Genomic DNA, 15,823 nt, shown 5'->3' with positions numbered 1-15,823 from the left:
TCATCCCTAACAATTCCTAGCAGTCTTCAACTAGATCAGTGGTATGACATTATCGCAAATAGATCCTTGTTAATAATTTCATTATACTTTTCATTGTCGATACCAGCGAATAGGTGATGGGAGGAGGGGGGAGCATATGGACGAATGGCGCAGTCTGCAATAACCGAATTATGCGAGCTTTATAAGAATTGGACGTTTATCGTCAAGCGTTATTACACATGCCGACCCTGCTGCAAGTAGGGTTGTTCCTAACGCTCGGTGCTCTTGCACAGGTTCGTCACCGTTCTTCATTTGCTGGTGCACTGTTTGTTGAGCTATCATCTTTCAGGTGTCAGCAGAGTGTTGTTCATCTGGAGAACAATCAGACTTCTGCATCGTTTTCAATATGCTATCACCAATGGAGCAAGCGGAGGTCATGAGTTACTTAGGTTTGTTCTAAAAGTGTTTTAAAATTGATGGTGCAAAAATCCGTCGAAACTTATAATACACGCTACATAGTAGTGCCGGCTCTAGCTAACCCGATATGAGAAGAAAAAAGGGGCCAGCTCTTCATATCGCAGATAAGCATGGTAAATAGAGAAAAGGAAAATGGAGGCGCTAAAGTTCGACTTGCACTTGTAAAAATTCGTAACAGCCCAAATCCTCAAATGCAAACGGATCCCCAAATGTCAACTGAGCTGAAATTATATAAAAACAGAGGTTGTGCAGATTCGTGACAGGACCTGAATATAGACCAATCATATTGCCCAGACGCCGCGAAATGAAAGTGCACAACATGAATGCTCAACTATTTTAACACATAAAACCTCCCCAAATAATTTTAAATGCACTCAGCAACAAATATTTACTAAAAAGAAGTACTATGAATGAAGTTATTTTCTCCTGTAACTTAGCTCTTTCTGATTTTTTTTTCGTTATGCAGGTTTGTATCTATTAAGTGGTTTTTATGTGTGCTCTTCTGTGAAAACAAATTTTTTTTTGAAGGCTTTGTAATTTTGTCGTAGAACTATGTGAAAACTAAAATGAAATAAAAAAAAATCCGAATAAAAATGAAATTCCATGCTCATATTTGAGCAGAGACATGAAGTCCTCAATCATGCCCACAATGTGGATCTAACCAACCAAGTTCAGGAGAAACATGCAACGGAGATGCTGACGAAGCTCTGAGGCTCATGGAGAAGCGAAAACCGAACTTCATGCGTTATGGTAGAAGTGAGTTTTTTTTTTTAAAAATAGCTAATGCGGAAATTCGTTTCGTTGCCATTCCTTATTTTTAGGCATCACATTCGGAAAGAAAGGCTCAGATCCCAACTTCCTGCGATTCGGGCGAAATCAACCTAGTTTCCTCAGATTTGGCAAAGCCGCCGGAGATCCGAATTTCCTTCGTTTTGGTTGGTACTTTATTCATTTGTTAACGTCGTAGGCATGAATTCAACCAGTCAGAAAATGAGCAAAGAATTTTTGTCTCCTTTGAAGATGAGTAGGTAAGAGCTAGTAAGAGTCCTTCTAGTAAGAGCTACAGAGATTTCCAATTTTTGCATTATAGTTCGCGAGTGAAATTAGAGCAACCGCATATAGATTTACATAGCATTTTCCAAAGGACCATCTTACTTATTCTTGAGCGACAGAGTAGCCTAAATACAGAGCAAAAAGAAGATTTTCCCAAGAAAGCAAAGATAGAAACTGACTAGAAGTAGGCAAAATCTGTAAAAATTCGCTACCAAATAATCGCAAGAACTAAACGGCGTTGACACAATTCTTAATTGTAGATGTTAGACATAATCTCTGGTCTCCAGAAAGTAAATCTGGCCGATTCTCTCCAGGCGGAAACCATCTGCAGCCGTTTACCACGGAATTTATCCTTTTCAGGACGAGCCACAGCCGATCCGAACTTCCTACGATTTGGCAAACGCTCAGTAGACCCCAACTTCTTGCGATTTGGTCGTAAACCAAACTTTCTTCGCTTCGGAAAGTAGGCGTCATCACGCCGACATCTCTTTCGTATCACACCATATATGACATCAAACAAGCAACGGGCTGGCTGGAGCGTTCGGGCAACGCTCTTAATGCATCTTTAGTTCTCAAACATTGTTTATACTGTGCATGGCAACGGGCACACGTAAACCTACTGCAGTTAAACATTTTAATGGAATAATAAAGCTACAGTAGTACCACAATTAAAACGGGCTACTTGATGTGGTCGCTTACGTCTTCAAAACCACGAACTAAAGATTTACGAGCATATGCATGACTTCCTAGGATTTTCGAAATATAATGAGCCAAGTATAACAGAAAGAGCAGAATTCTGAGAAATTGATAAATGATGCAAAGAAATGCGCAAGCACATATGGTCCGCTTAGAAAGGCCCAAAGAAATCCAAACATTTCAAAAAATAATAATAGAGAAAACCACGGCTGCTGCTTAAACTGTTCAAATGTAGTACAATGAACCACTAGAGCATCTCCGCTCTCCATTACCCCACTCTTCCTTAGTTTGGCTAGATTTTAAAAGAGAAAATAAGGAGATATTTACCAAACTAACAAGCCACTTGCTTCGCTCTATTATTTACGCAGTATGCGTAGGAGTGCAGATGTTGCATTGAGAAATGTTGTAAACTCATCCACTGCGAATTGATACATTTGATATACGTAGGAACATCAATTAATTAAAATCAACTCGATGTAATCAAGTGTGAAAAGAAGGTGTGATCAGGATCACGCGTGTGATGGGATTTTCTCATTACAGGTCGTAAAGGGAGGGGTTCGTGAAGGATGTCGTAAGGGAGTATGCGGTGGGCGTACTACTTAGTACTAGATAATTACATAAAAAGGATAAAGGATAAAGTCACTGGCGTATCAATCCACTTGGGATGCGTCAACGCGTTTTACTGGAATTCGTAATCGATGAGGTTTTGGAACGCGTGTTGGCCTATACAATGACTTGTGGGGGCCACCCGATGATCAAGTCAGTGTTTTCTATCCTCCCAGACAAGTCTGGTACCAATTTATCGACCCCGGAGGGATGAAAGGCTTGGTTTGCGCTAGGGCGGTTTCGAACCCTCGACCGTGTGGCTACAACGGACCTCTAACCGACTGCGCCACACCCGCCCTTCGATAATTACATACATTATAAAATATTACGGTAAAAAGTATTAAATAATTACATACGTCACAAATTATTATATTACGCTCCGGGCGTAGGAAAGTAAGATGGAAACATCAAGAGTCAGGTGCATAGGCCGAATTACAGGTGAACAAAAAAAAAAAAAACGAAAAAATCATTTTGTTTCGACAGTGTGATAAAGGAAGGACTTAGGTTCAACATCCCACTGAGCCAAACTTTTGCAAAAGATATAGAATCTTGAAGCTACTCCTGAAAGATGAAGAGAAAAGCTACTCCTAAAAGATGAAGAGTTTAATTATACATAGTTTCCAGCAGCTTAAACATGGATTAAATTTAATGAAATTTTGAATTTTGAATGAGAATTTAATGAACAAAAAAGCTCAGATTGTGTGCACACTGTTAGGTCTGGAAGACCGCGACTAACTTCGAAATAAGAGGACCTGGATGAATACCTCAAGTATTGTTTGACAGAGAAAGGTCTGCCCTAGAAAATAGTCATACAGCTGTTTTGTGCGACCTCCCTGTTTTGTTGTTCTTACGCATAAGAAGAGCAGTGTCAATTTAAAACGTCTAGAAAGGAAACTGACTAGCAAACGAAACAAAGGATAAGGGGCAAAGTGTCTGCGCTGGTGTATACGCTTGAGAAGCTCCACTGCGTTTACTTCAATTCAGAATTGTTTGAGGTTTACGAACCCCTATAACCTGCGGGACCCAGCCGATGATCAAGTCGTGTTTTTATCCTCCCAGAACAAGTCTGGTACCAATACCAAAAGAAAAAGGAGAGAGGGGAAAACAAAGAAGCATTGAATATTAGCTGAATTAAACTGCAAAACATGAAATGTCCTAAGATTTTAGATTTTTCCTCAGTAATGTCCCTTAATTTGTATTTATTAATCCCTTCTTTGCTTGTCTTTCTTTTCGGTAGATTTCTTTCATTTGCTTGTGTTTCTACCCGAAAGCTTGTGAAAATGAGGAAGCTATACAGTTCTTATGAGTAAGAACCGAGGAATTCTCGTCGCTGTTCGCTTATATCCAATAATAGTGGCATCTGTGCCTCATAATGGCAGGCGCGAAATCGCCAGAGGGATCGCCTCGTGGAGGTGTGAGGTGCCTGGGCCGCGATAACCATTGCAGCTATATGATATTGTCCGCCATATAAGTGGGCAGAGTCAGCGTTAAAATTCCAAATTCTTTAAATCGGAGTGAATTTAGCATTATTCGAAAGAGCGTCTTTCTGCAAGAAAAAACGCTCTATTTCAAGTGCCGAAAAATCATAATTGCAAAAATCTCATTTTTGTGAAAATAGTCGAGATTTTCTCCGATTTGGTCACTCGAAAACCACGAACAGGGGTTATCCAAATGCCTGAACCTCATCTTGTGAAGAAAGGAGAGTCCTAGATAGCTGCCAGGTCGCGAGATTTGAGCGTTAATTCTAAGCAGTCGACAGCTGTTCAAAAAGTGGAACAAATAACGAAATATAACAAAGTTGTAAGTTTGACACTGAAAAAACTAGAGACCTTCAAAGCTAGATACTTACCACTTGAACTATAGTTAAGAACAGATTGTTCACTTTGAAAATTTCCGAGCAGATTTTCCACAGCTTGGAATGTGTGAATGTCCTTATAAACCTTCAATGGAGCACTTCTGTAAATTTCCGGAGAGAATGGAAATTTCGAATACATATATAATGTCGGGTTCCAAAATGCTCAAAATAACCTCCAGATTACTAATATGATGAAAATTTCGTCTAAGTTTGATAAATTAGCGCAAATCCCATGAATACTTCTTCCTTCCACCGAGATATATCCGCAGGATATGCCAATTGCAGGACTGCTGAGGTGTGGAAGTAATTAACAGAGGTTGGGGAAGCTTTGCTTGTTTTCAGGCCACATATTTGTCAAAACTAAATTCTTGAAGTATATTTGAAATCAGCAGCTCATTTGTTTTCGAATGATATTATCAAAATTTAATTTTGCCTACTCCCAAGGTCGGTCCATCGTGACAGATTTTGGGACAGAGATTAGTGGCGATGTTGTAGCAATGTGCATAGAATCTGAGCTTTTTTTGGTCATTTAATTCCATTAAATCCTTATTTAAACTGCTGAAAAGTTCGTATGATTGAATTTTTCGTCTTTTAGAAGTAGTTTCAACTCAACACAGCGGGGCATTGAACCTGCACCGTCTCATTTTTGTCGAAACAAAATGTTGGTTGCTTCGTATTTTTTTTTTTTGCTCAACAAACGTTTCGAACTACTGTTCTTCTATATGGACATGAACAGAGCCACCAGATATCCTAGTAGATAGTACAGGTAAAATAGTGAAGACAAAGATTTGGATATTCGAAAAATGGAAGTGTCTACGAAATCCAACCAAAAGTAATCGTGGACACTAGACTCACGCTTTAACAATGGATGAAGTGCTAGTGCCACTGATTTAAATTTGGCCAGACCTACGTAAACTCTGCGATTTCGTATGTATTTAAAAGGAAAGCGGTGTCATTAACACTACCCCAAGACGACCTGATTCATACGGTAATTGCGATAGCTGGCTTGAAAGCACCACGGTCTAGCCAGTGCAACGAGGCGGGACCATCGCCCATTCCACTGTTGCAGAACTGGGTGAAGCCAGCAAGTGTCCCTCTTCGATCACAAGCGCTAGCTCCACCGAACTGGTTTGATCACCGCTGTTTATGCAACATCGAGTAGTTTTGACTAGACTATACGTTTATAGTTGAGTCAAAACGAGATGAAGCACTTACGGTTGCGTAAGCGGTTGCGCACAAAGCGGTACGGTGGAGCAGTTGGATCGTGTAAGGATCCCCGCTACCGCCATCCACCTCCGCAGTTCACTATAGATGTGTTAACGCTTCTAAGCAAGAGCCCGATGCCTTCTCCGCTATAGCGTCGTTTTTGTTCCTCTAAAGATCGGATGAATTTGACAATTAGTTTTCCAAAAGCCAATCTACAAGCTCTACTCTAAATGTAATCGAGTCAAAACAACCAGAGACTCGGTGCTGTTCTGTAAACGGTTGCGCTAGAAGCGCGCGGTGAAACGTAGTGGTTATGGCCACCCGCTCATCGCTGCATTGAAACTAGTGGTGGTCCTGATTCGAACACAACTGGTAACTCCAACGGTCGGTTTCGGACGCAGCCGCCTACGTGACTTCAGTGAGCTTCGGGTAGTTTTGACCCGACTATATCCATTATATTTTCATTAAAAGAAATCAGACTGGATTGTCAATAACGGCTAAATTGAAGGATAACGAAAAATGTTAAATCCACAAATACTTTGCACTGCTTTTTTCAGAGAATCGTAGTGATTTTTCTTATTGGTTTTCTTAGTAAATAAATGCTTCAGCAAGATACTTTACACAGTAACAAACTATCAGCCTAGTATATGGCAACAGATTGATGCGCATGCAAGTGATTTTGACGTATGACCTGCGCAACTAATCAAAACCCGACAGTACAACATTTGCTTTATTAGCATGGGATATCCCTGACAACAGTATGCTGTTGAAAGCTGTAGTTCTCAGTTCAGATCAGTCGAACAGTCAGCGAAAGGATGATAGCATAATGCTCATTTATCGCATGTTCCATTTGAGGCTAAATGCCGAATTAGAAAGAAATTCGATCTATGTCCACAATCCCTTCAGTATCCTAGCAACAAATAGGCGCGCGTTTTGGCATATTGTCCTGGAAAATTCGCTAAAATATCATGACCAATGGAAAGACTTCAAAGTCAACTTTTTCTCACTTTACATCTTCGACAATAGTTATTACTTCTCTCCGCAGAAGAACATACTCAAATACAATGAACGTATTGAATTAAAAACTTGCCAACAAAAAAGGCTAACTTTAAAAAAACGGCATCACAAAAAAAGGTGCCAACGTAGCAACAAAAAACAGAACCTACCCGCCTTCGTGGCCTTCATCTTCAGGAACTTTATCGATCCAGTTGAGTACAGGACGCATCAAAAACGGTTACTTTTGGTTCATAGTGAGTATGGCTAGAGGTTAGCCTATCGTAGTCATGGCAACAAGATATGCAGGAAGTGTGAACTGGAAATACGTTTGTAAGATTATCCGGAAACAGTTGTTAGTCTCTACTTTGGAGAAAAAGAATAGCTGAACAAACTCTGCCTATTCTTTCACCTTATAACGCAAACTAAAGCAGCGAGCAGCTTACCCAAGATTGATTGATCGAAATATAGTCTCGAGCATGATCGATTGACAAGCCATCTACCGTCTTCGATAGCTTATTTTTAATTCTGCAAGCAGCTGCATATTACAAAGCATCTATATTATAAATATGTATGTAGACTGGAGTTTTCGAGGAACAGGACCAGTGATGAAACAACTTCGATTGTACAAGCACAACTCAGAAAAACTGTATGGCTGTCAAGAACGCCTTCTTGGCGAAACAGTAAAATTTTGCTTGCGGAAATCACGAAAAAACAACATTTGTTGATTGTAGTTTCCGCTCTTGATCACCAAAGTTCTCATCGTTAGAGTAGTAATTCACGCCAAATATATAAGATGAGTTCCGAAATTCTCGACAAAACACGAAGAGAATGAGTTCAAAGCGATCTAGAAATAGATTCAAGCTCGCTGAGTACGAAGTAAGTTTCGTCGAAGGCAAATGAGTCAAAAGTCTCTAGCGAACAATACATATTTCAACGCTGGCGACGAGAAAGAAAGTTCTGGCAAGTTAAGATTAATCCTGCGTCTCCTGCACGGAGCTCATAAGCCATCAAATCAACTCTAGAAGATACAAACATCTGTAATTTAAGATTTCTTCATTGCGGTTTTTATGACTTTAACTCATACTTGTATGTACGAATTTATGACCTTTTTCGTTGGAGAGAAAGAGGCAAAAATGCAGAACTTCTAGAAATCAACCCAGCGAATTCGTGACAGAGTCAAATTGCTGCTCGGAACAACGAACCCCTTGTCCGCACTAATCTCCCTACTACTAATCTCTCTGTCTCTCATCTTTATTCCAAACCAAAATCTGACAGGTCACAATTCTCTGCTTGACTTTTGAAAGATTTACAACACCTCTGTGAGGTGAAGCACCGTCACAACCTGGTGGCGCAGGAGCTGGAAGCACTGCATGTGGCCCAAAAGGTCACGTCAGCCGATACTCTGACCGCAGCTGCGGTATCCGCATATGACTTCACGTCAGGGGTTCTTTTCCATTTGCTCGCCACCGTTCGCTTTCCCTCTTGCATTTTTCGATAAGATAGATCAGGTAGGAGAAAAGTGTTGTTGATTGGAGCGAAGGGAATCAGTGTCGTCCTTAGTTCTGGATGCGCTATCTTACTTTTTCTCTTAGTGACTTTATTTTACATGGAGATCGTTTGTATCATAGATCGTCCAAGACTAATACTTAGGTAGTAGGGCCCGATTGATTTACTTATTTACTTCCTGAAATAAGGACCCAATTGAGGGCCCCCGCCCAACTACATTATACCCTATATCAGTGTTCGAAATTGGTTTCCAATGCCACCAGTCACGTTTGTGCGAAGCATCTTTTATCTGCAGCTTAGAGTTTTTTCTTTGTTCTATGTTTCATTTTATTGTGATTATTGCTTGTTATTGGAATCTGTAACTTACAGATCCCACTTATGACAACGCGGTTGATAGTGAAAAGCCTCCCTTCTAACTGTACGGAGGCAAATTTGAGGTCTTTTTTCAAAAAGTACGGTACTTTGAGCGATTGTACCCTAAAGTACACCAAGGAGGGGAAATTTCGGAAATTCGCATTCGTTGGTTTTGACAACGAGGAGAATGCTAGGAAGGCGCTGCGAGAAACGAATCTTTCCTATATGGGTTCTTCACGTCTGCAGGTAGATCAAATCAATGCCTCAACATTCCGTGAGTTATGTTCCATTCACTTTATCTATTTTATAGGTGGAAGAATGTAAACCATTCGGTGATGCAAACAAACCTCGCGCATGGAGCCAATATTCAAAGGATAGCAGGTATAAATGAAAATATCGAGAATTTACTTTGAAGATGCTCGAATGGCTTCAAAGTCTTTTTCCTTCAAATAAACATAGTACTTCTATGATGTTTTTCTTTGCATGCACAGACACAGTTCTTTTTACTCATTTTCCGTATATTTTATTCTTCTGTTATACTGAAAAGCTTTCCTTCTAATGACGTTCAATTCAGTGCTTATAAAAGAAAACATGAGAACGAACCACAACAAATGAAGAAAGATGGGGACGGGGCAAAAACTTCTGAGCCCTTAAAGAAAAAGGAGAAGATCGATCCTGAATACCGCGAATTTCTAGAAGCTCAAGGTGTCACGAATAAAGAGGTTTGGTTGTTGAATTATTGAGAGCTTCTTGTTTTACTGGTAATAAGTGGAACAAAGCAAAACAAACAGTCAGCTAGTTTTCCGACAGTAATATGTTATCTCGGACGAACTTTAAATGAGGGGAAAATGTATGTTGGGAGGGGGCACTCAGTGACGTCCTTATTTCCCAAACCTCTTACTTACTTTTTTCTCTTAGTAACTTAAGTTTACATGTCATAAATCTTTTCAGACTAATGCTTCTGCCTTAGGGCCCCGATTTATTTGATTATGTACGTCGAGAAATAAGGACGCCACTGGGTGTCCCCCCACCTCCCACAACGACACTTTACCCTAGATGAGTTTATAGGACTATATGTATACGACTTTAAACTTTAAATATAACCTAGTACACGTGAACATTAGTTTTTACTTGCATATCATTTGTTTTTGTTTTTTTTTCTGAATTTGATTAAAAAACCCATTTACATCCAGTGTAGTTCCTTAGTTTTTCACTGCTATCCCTACAGAAACCTTCATATAGATTGGATCCTTTCTTTCGTATTCATTTTCGCTTTCTTCTCGTTCTTCTACATCTTCTTTCTTTTTAAATGTCTTTTAGCATCAAAAGGTCACCAACGTTGAAAATCTTGGGGAAAACAACAATCTGGTCAAACTTTTGCTGGAAGGCATTGCTGGTACTTTCTTATTTCGTTTCTTTGGATTAGATTATCAGCTTTTGAGTATTATTTTTGTACGTAGGGGATACCACGTTGTCATTGTTATTCACCGGATTACCGTCGTCAATAAAGCAGAAGAATTTGAAAGAATGGCTGAGTCCTGTTCGTGTGAAGGCAATGAAGGTGAGTTCTTCGTTCTCATCCTCATTATTTGTAGATTGATGAAATTTCTTTTCCTCTTTCAAGATTGTAGCAAACGACTCAATTGCTGCTGCTTTTATCACATTCAATCGCCCGCCTGACGTACGCAGAGTTCTTCAAAGAAATCAGGAATACATAGGAGGTTATAGAGTATGTTTGTTCTTCTTATTTTGTAAGTTCTTTTTTTCTAGTAGTGCGATGAAATGTATCGTTATACGCAGTACTTATCTTGAAAGTCCGTTCGATGACGGCGAATGGATAATTTGCTCGTAAGCTGCTCGGGAAGAAATATGTCGTCTCCAGTGTTACGTCATCTGAACTAGAATCGACATTTTGACCTTTCTACAAATATTTTCTGAGTCGTAAATCTTTGTTTGTGAACTTTTTCCTCTCCATTTTTTCAGAGGTCTTCAAAGAATACAGGTTGCTTATATTGCGGTGCAAAGCATTTAGCAAAAAAAAAGATTAAGTTTTTTTTTCCTTGTTTCACGAAACTTCTTTTTTCTCAAATTTAGCTCACAATCTCAAAAGTGAATGTTAAAAAGGATGAGAGCGAACAACAAGAATGTGACGAGGCCACTACCGTTAGTAGAGATAGCGAGGAGGTATGTTCCCACTTTAATATCAGTTACTGTGTGAAACTCACTTTGGTTTTTCACCAGCTGCACGTCTACATGATATTTTACCAGGTGACTAAACTGATTTGCTTATTGATTGTTTAGGCTAGGATTCGCGAAGAGATTTTGGAAACAGGAAGGTTGTTTGTGCGCAATTTACCTTTCACAACAAAAGAAGAGGACTTACACTTCTTTTTCAAAAAATTTGGAGAAATAGCTGAAACCCAGGTGGGTGTGCACTGTTACTACATAGTACATTTCTTGTGAGTTTTTTACTTTTATTGAAATGAGTATTTAAACTGAAGCCCTTCTTTACATATTTGTCAGGTTATTATTGACAAGAAGACGGGAAAATGTAAGGGATTCGCCATAGTTGAATTCGTGTTTCCGGAATCTGCTGTAGCAGCCTATTCTTCAAGCGATGGAAAGATCTTCAAGGTTCTTTTCTATTTACAACTTACATGATCAAAAGAAATTGACAAATTGTAGGGCAGGATGCTTCACATAATTCCTGGGTCAGAAAAACGTGAGAAGAATGACAAGGAAAAAATCGGAGCCAACGAAAAAACTTCCTATAGAAAAGAAAAAGTTAAAAAATTGAAAGCGAATGCTGGAAAGGTAAGGCTGAGACACCAAATAGTTTGCATTTGAGTTATCTATTATTATTTTTGACCAGTCTCAATTTTTATTATTGTGTTATTTTTTAAAGTCTCATTCTTGGAATGCACTGTTTCTCGGCCCTAATGCTATCGCAGACACTCTTGCTGAAAAACTGGGCGTAGAGAAGGGCGATCTCCTCAATTCGGAAACAGGAGAAAGGTCAAAATTTTTGGATTGTGCGCAACACCCGTTCTCTTTTGTTGCTCATCTTTATATTTTCCTCATTTCAGTGCTGGAGTTCGTCTTGCTCTCGCTGAAACTAGACTTGTCCGTGAAACAAGAGAGTTCTTCATTTCAAACGGAGTTTGCCTGGATGCCTTTTCTAGACCAGCAGCTAAAAGGAGGTGAAAATTCAGTACTGCAATCTTCAGTTTACTTCATATTCAATGACAGTTTCAGTGATACAGTAATTATAACTAAAAATCTACCTGCTGGTGTGGATGTGGAAGAATTGCAACGCATGTTTGGGAAGTTTGGTGATGTAGAGAAAGTTCTAATGCCTCCTGGTTAGTGGTTTTACTCCATTTCGAAAACATTTCTTATTGATTGTTTGTATGTAGTGGTTAGAATACTTTACTTTTTTCTTTTCAACTGCCTCTTTATCTAATTTACCGTTACTCACCGAGTACAATCAACAAACAAAAAGTTTGCATCCTGGAAGACATCATAACTATGACCAAATTATCGAATGTTCAGAAATGTTTTGAAGTAAGCAAGCCTCCCATCTCTTGACTACATTTTCCCACTAAAGGTGTAGATAGAACACCAGAAAAGTTTTAAAAAGAACCAAAGACTAATTTAGGGATAATGATTATCAACCGAGCTACTTTCCAACTTTTTTTTGATGTTTGCTCTTCAACCGTTGAATCAGTGACCTTTCTGACCAGATTATATTTGAGTAATTTCTCCTCTGCATACTCAAATATTCGGGAAACATTTTATCTTGAGAATTGTCTTCAATACGTTCTCATCTCGCATTCAATGCTATCATCTGAACAGCCATCCTTTGTTTTCCATAAAATCCTCTTTTTTATATTTCAGAAGGGGGCATTAGCGCTATTGTTGTTATGAGTAATGCAGTCGATGCCAAAAAGGCGTTCCAAGCGTTGGCGTATTCTCGATTCCGTACTCAGCCGCTATACCTGGAATGGGCCCCTGGTGACGTATTTGGTGAAAAAATAAAGGATGAGGTAAAAATCACAATTTGGCGCAGTAGTTTTTTTTTTCTTTCGAGGACTATTTCCTTTTTTATATAGTCGTTTTCTTATTCTGGAATTAAAGGCAGCAGAACATGAACGTGAAAACGATAACAATCAAGAAACGGAGATTAATGCAGCGAAAAAGATGACTTATGAAGAGAAGAAGGCCGCAAAACGAACGAAAGAGGAAGAAGGAGAGCGTGGAGAAAAAGTGGAAATAGCTAGCACATCAATGGATAATAGCGACCATGTAAAGGAGGTATTCGTTCCTTATAACGGTTTTTATAAAATCTCATCTTGTTTCCGTTTTAGATGGAAAACACACTAGAAGATGTTGAAGTCAATGATCCCGATGAAGTGTTAGAGTCCGGTGCTACAGTCTTCGTGAAAAATCTCTCCTTCGTAACAACTGATGAAAACCTTAGTAAACTCTTCGGGTTTGTAGTTATCTGTATTTTTCAGCTTTAAAGAAACCAATCTCAACATCATGCTTTCTATTTGTATATTCGTTCTAGGAAGAAGTATCGAATCAAATCTGCACAAGTCTCGAAAAAGTTGAACCCTGCTGATCCAGGGAAGAGTCTTTCTATGGGCTTTGGATTTGTTCAATTCTACACTCAAGCGGAGGCTCAACGTGCAATTAAAGAGATGCAGGTGTGATTCTTGCATAATATTAAGTGAGAGAATTCAAATGCGTTGTGTATTTTTTGTTTGAATTTTCGGTTTTTTAAAGGGTGAGCTGCTGAACGGCCACTGCCTGGAGCTCAAGATCTCAAACCGAGAATTAGTTGATAAAGAAGCTCTGAAGCGTAAATCGATATCAACCAGTGGACAGGGAAAATGCACGAAACTACTCGTTCGAAATATTCCATTTCAAGCTAGTATTAGGGAAATTGAGAGTCTGTTTACATCTTTTGGAGAGGTTAAGAGTATTCGAATACCGAACAAGGTTTGTTACTTTGAGATAGACCATTTGTCGAAAGTCTGCTTTTCCTTTTAGGTTGGCAGCAAAGTTCAACACCGTGGTTTCGGTTTCGTCGATTTCATATCGGTCCCAGAAGCTAGACGCGCCTTCGACGCATTAGTTCACTCAACACATATTTATGGAAGGAGATTAGTTCTGGAGTGGGCAAAGAGCGATGATTCCGTAGAAGAGATGCGCGAGAAAACCGCAGAAAAGTTCAGGTAACCGCTGATCTACTCTACCGATAATATTGGGTTAGACACCCAGGATCTGATCGTGCCCGACTAAATTAACGGTAGCTAGCAGTGGACCAAAGTGATATTGAGTGGAAATTTGCAGAAAGACATTAAACCATCTTCTTAGGTCTTTTCGCATGAGTGAGGGGCACTGGGTAGTTAATTTGAAGTAATTTTGAAGCTGCTGAGAAAATTGAACCGTCTTTGCAGAATTTGCAATCATCTACTGAAATCAAAATAACACGCTTTCAAGTTCGGGTTTTAGGTAACGAGGCAAAAGACAAATTATAAGGTTACAATAATCGTAAACAAAAATATAAATGAAGTAATAAAACATGCCAAATATAAATTATATTGTAGGTTATAAATAGAGAACTATGTAGAGTAATCTGGGTTTTTATCGCACTATTTTTTTTTTGCTCCTAGAATGTTGAAAAACACTTGCCATAATTTAATACGTAATTACTTGGGTAATTGTTTAGTGGTGGTTTTTATTCATTATTCTTCTTATTCAATGGTCGTTGTTGCTTTCTATATCTTTATCACATGATTCTAATTGTACTTTCGGCGTGCACTGTTCGAAAATTTAGTGGTGGTCGAGAAGCCAACCGTAAACAGAAAAAACGAATGGAAGCGATCGAGAAGGATCTGGCTGTGATTGATGATGACTGAAGCGAGGATTCGATTTAATAGGATAGCGTTTTTACGTTTGAGGAGATTATGGTGATTGTCTTATGTTCTTATAAGAACTACCTCAAGTGCAAGTGTTCTTCACTCATATTCCTCCTATGGCTTGATATGCACTATTTTTCTTTGTAGCCTTCTTTTTTTCCCTTATTAGAAACAAGTCTCGTTAACCTCCATTCCCCTTTTTTGCAGTTTTTTTTCTCGTAACTTACCTTTATCTCCCTTTTTATTGCTGTTCCCTTTTTCGTGCCACTTTCAGTCTGTGATGGCGCGCAGGTTGTGCGAGTATCAGGCGTTATTGATGACCCACTTTGTTTGATAATGAAACGGAGAGAATGTTGTTTCTTCATCGGTGGTACGCCTTATTCATTCATATTTTTTGTTGACTACTGAGAATAATGCAGTGCAAAGAATTTCTTGTTTTTTCCTTAGCTCAGTCTATTCCCTTCTTCTATCTTGTTAGCTGGTTGTACCATTGTTGCTGTTATTGTTGTTGACAGTTCCGTTTTTTTCCCAGATGTTGATTGGTAGTAAAGATTACCTGTCATCCGGCACTCCATCAAAATGTTGAACAAGAAGGAGCGTTATCTACTTGTATCGGCGCGTCGCGCCGATAACTAACGTTCTCAGATATCATAACACTCCTTTGTTGTTCATTTTATGCCTCAGAAAGTCTCTCGCTACTTTATTATTTGTTACGAATTTTTCACATGGCAATTTCGTTTTGCTTGTAATTGTCGAATATGATTCACAAAATTTACAATTGTTGGGATTTTGATCTATCTCAAACGATGTTTCTGCTAAGAAGTGATTGGCAACCAGGAAGAGTATGAGTCGACCCTCGGAGTTTACGATAAGGATAACGCCTTGAGACAACGAATTTCTGTACAAAACTATGATTGCATTTTACTCATATCAAACATCGAAATTTTGCCCAGATCTCGTACACTTCTTATGATTTTGAAATTATAGAACACACATGAATTTTATGAAACGTGACTCATGTGGCTGTCTGTGATGTGTAAACAAACCGAGTTTTATTAATGATTTTCTCACCGAATTACGGAGGGCTGTGCTCATATTACAGGAGGTGACCAGCTTCGATTTTCTGCCCGCTCTCTTGACTTATTGGAAGACGCGGTATCGTTGCTCA

At 39.1% G+C, this 15,823-nt stretch overlaps 3 protein-coding genes across 4 annotated transcripts; 2 read left to right on the top strand and 1 right to left on the bottom strand.

Annotated features, from left to right (window-relative positions):
• Positions 1 to 218: 218 nt before the first annotated feature.
• On the top strand, positions 219 to 1,976 carry RB195_001297 (uncharacterized protein; the record flags this gene model as incomplete). The annotated part of the gene is made up of 5 exons (XM_064198011.1): positions 219 to 272; positions 329 to 428; positions 1,132 to 1,212; positions 1,278 to 1,391; positions 1,870 to 1,976. 5 exons carry the CDS (start codon positions 219 to 221, stop codon positions 1,974 to 1,976), a joined length of 456 nt encoding a protein of 151 aa, XP_064053892.1.
• A 3,712-nt stretch (positions 1,977 to 5,688) lies between these two features.
• RB195_001296 (uncharacterized protein) lies at positions 5,689 to 7,097 on the bottom strand (the record flags this gene model as incomplete). Its single annotated transcript, XM_064198010.1, has 2 exons — positions 5,689 to 5,839; positions 7,039 to 7,097. The coding sequence occupies 2 exons, from the start codon at positions 7,095 to 7,097 to the stop codon at positions 5,689 to 5,691; spliced, it is 210 nt and encodes a 69-aa protein (XP_064053891.1).
• Positions 7,098 to 8,295: 1,198 nt separating this feature from the next.
• Positions 8,296 to 14,655, top strand: RB195_001295 (uncharacterized protein; the record flags this gene model as incomplete). Of its 2 annotated transcripts, XM_064198009.1 has the most annotated exons (21): positions 8,296 to 8,376; positions 8,744 to 8,974; positions 9,039 to 9,109; positions 9,303 to 9,450; positions 10,049 to 10,124; positions 10,189 to 10,289; positions 10,353 to 10,457; positions 10,823 to 10,912; positions 11,030 to 11,152; positions 11,252 to 11,362; positions 11,414 to 11,542; positions 11,634 to 11,743; positions 11,815 to 11,928; positions 11,984 to 12,090; positions 12,626 to 12,774; positions 12,866 to 13,042; positions 13,096 to 13,220; positions 13,299 to 13,437; positions 13,517 to 13,732; positions 13,784 to 13,968; positions 14,574 to 14,655. In XM_064198009.1, the coding sequence occupies 21 exons, from the start codon at positions 8,296 to 8,298 to the stop codon at positions 14,653 to 14,655; spliced, it is 2,670 nt and encodes an 889-aa protein (XP_064053889.1). The 2 variants fall into 2 exon arrangements, with proteins under 2 accessions (XP_064053889.1, XP_064053890.1); XM_064198008.1 differs by lacking the exon at positions 8,296 to 8,376 and having other exon boundaries at positions 8,753 to 8,974.
• Positions 14,656 to 15,823: the final 1,168 nt, after the last annotated feature.

Source organism: Necator americanus, chromosome IV (assembly GCF_031761385.1).
Source record: "Necator americanus strain Aroian chromosome IV, whole genome shotgun sequence".
Taxonomy (NCBI): domain Eukaryota; kingdom Metazoa; phylum Nematoda; class Chromadorea; order Rhabditida; family Ancylostomatidae; genus Necator; species Necator americanus.
This window is presented reverse-complemented; position numbering and strand designations above follow the sequence as displayed.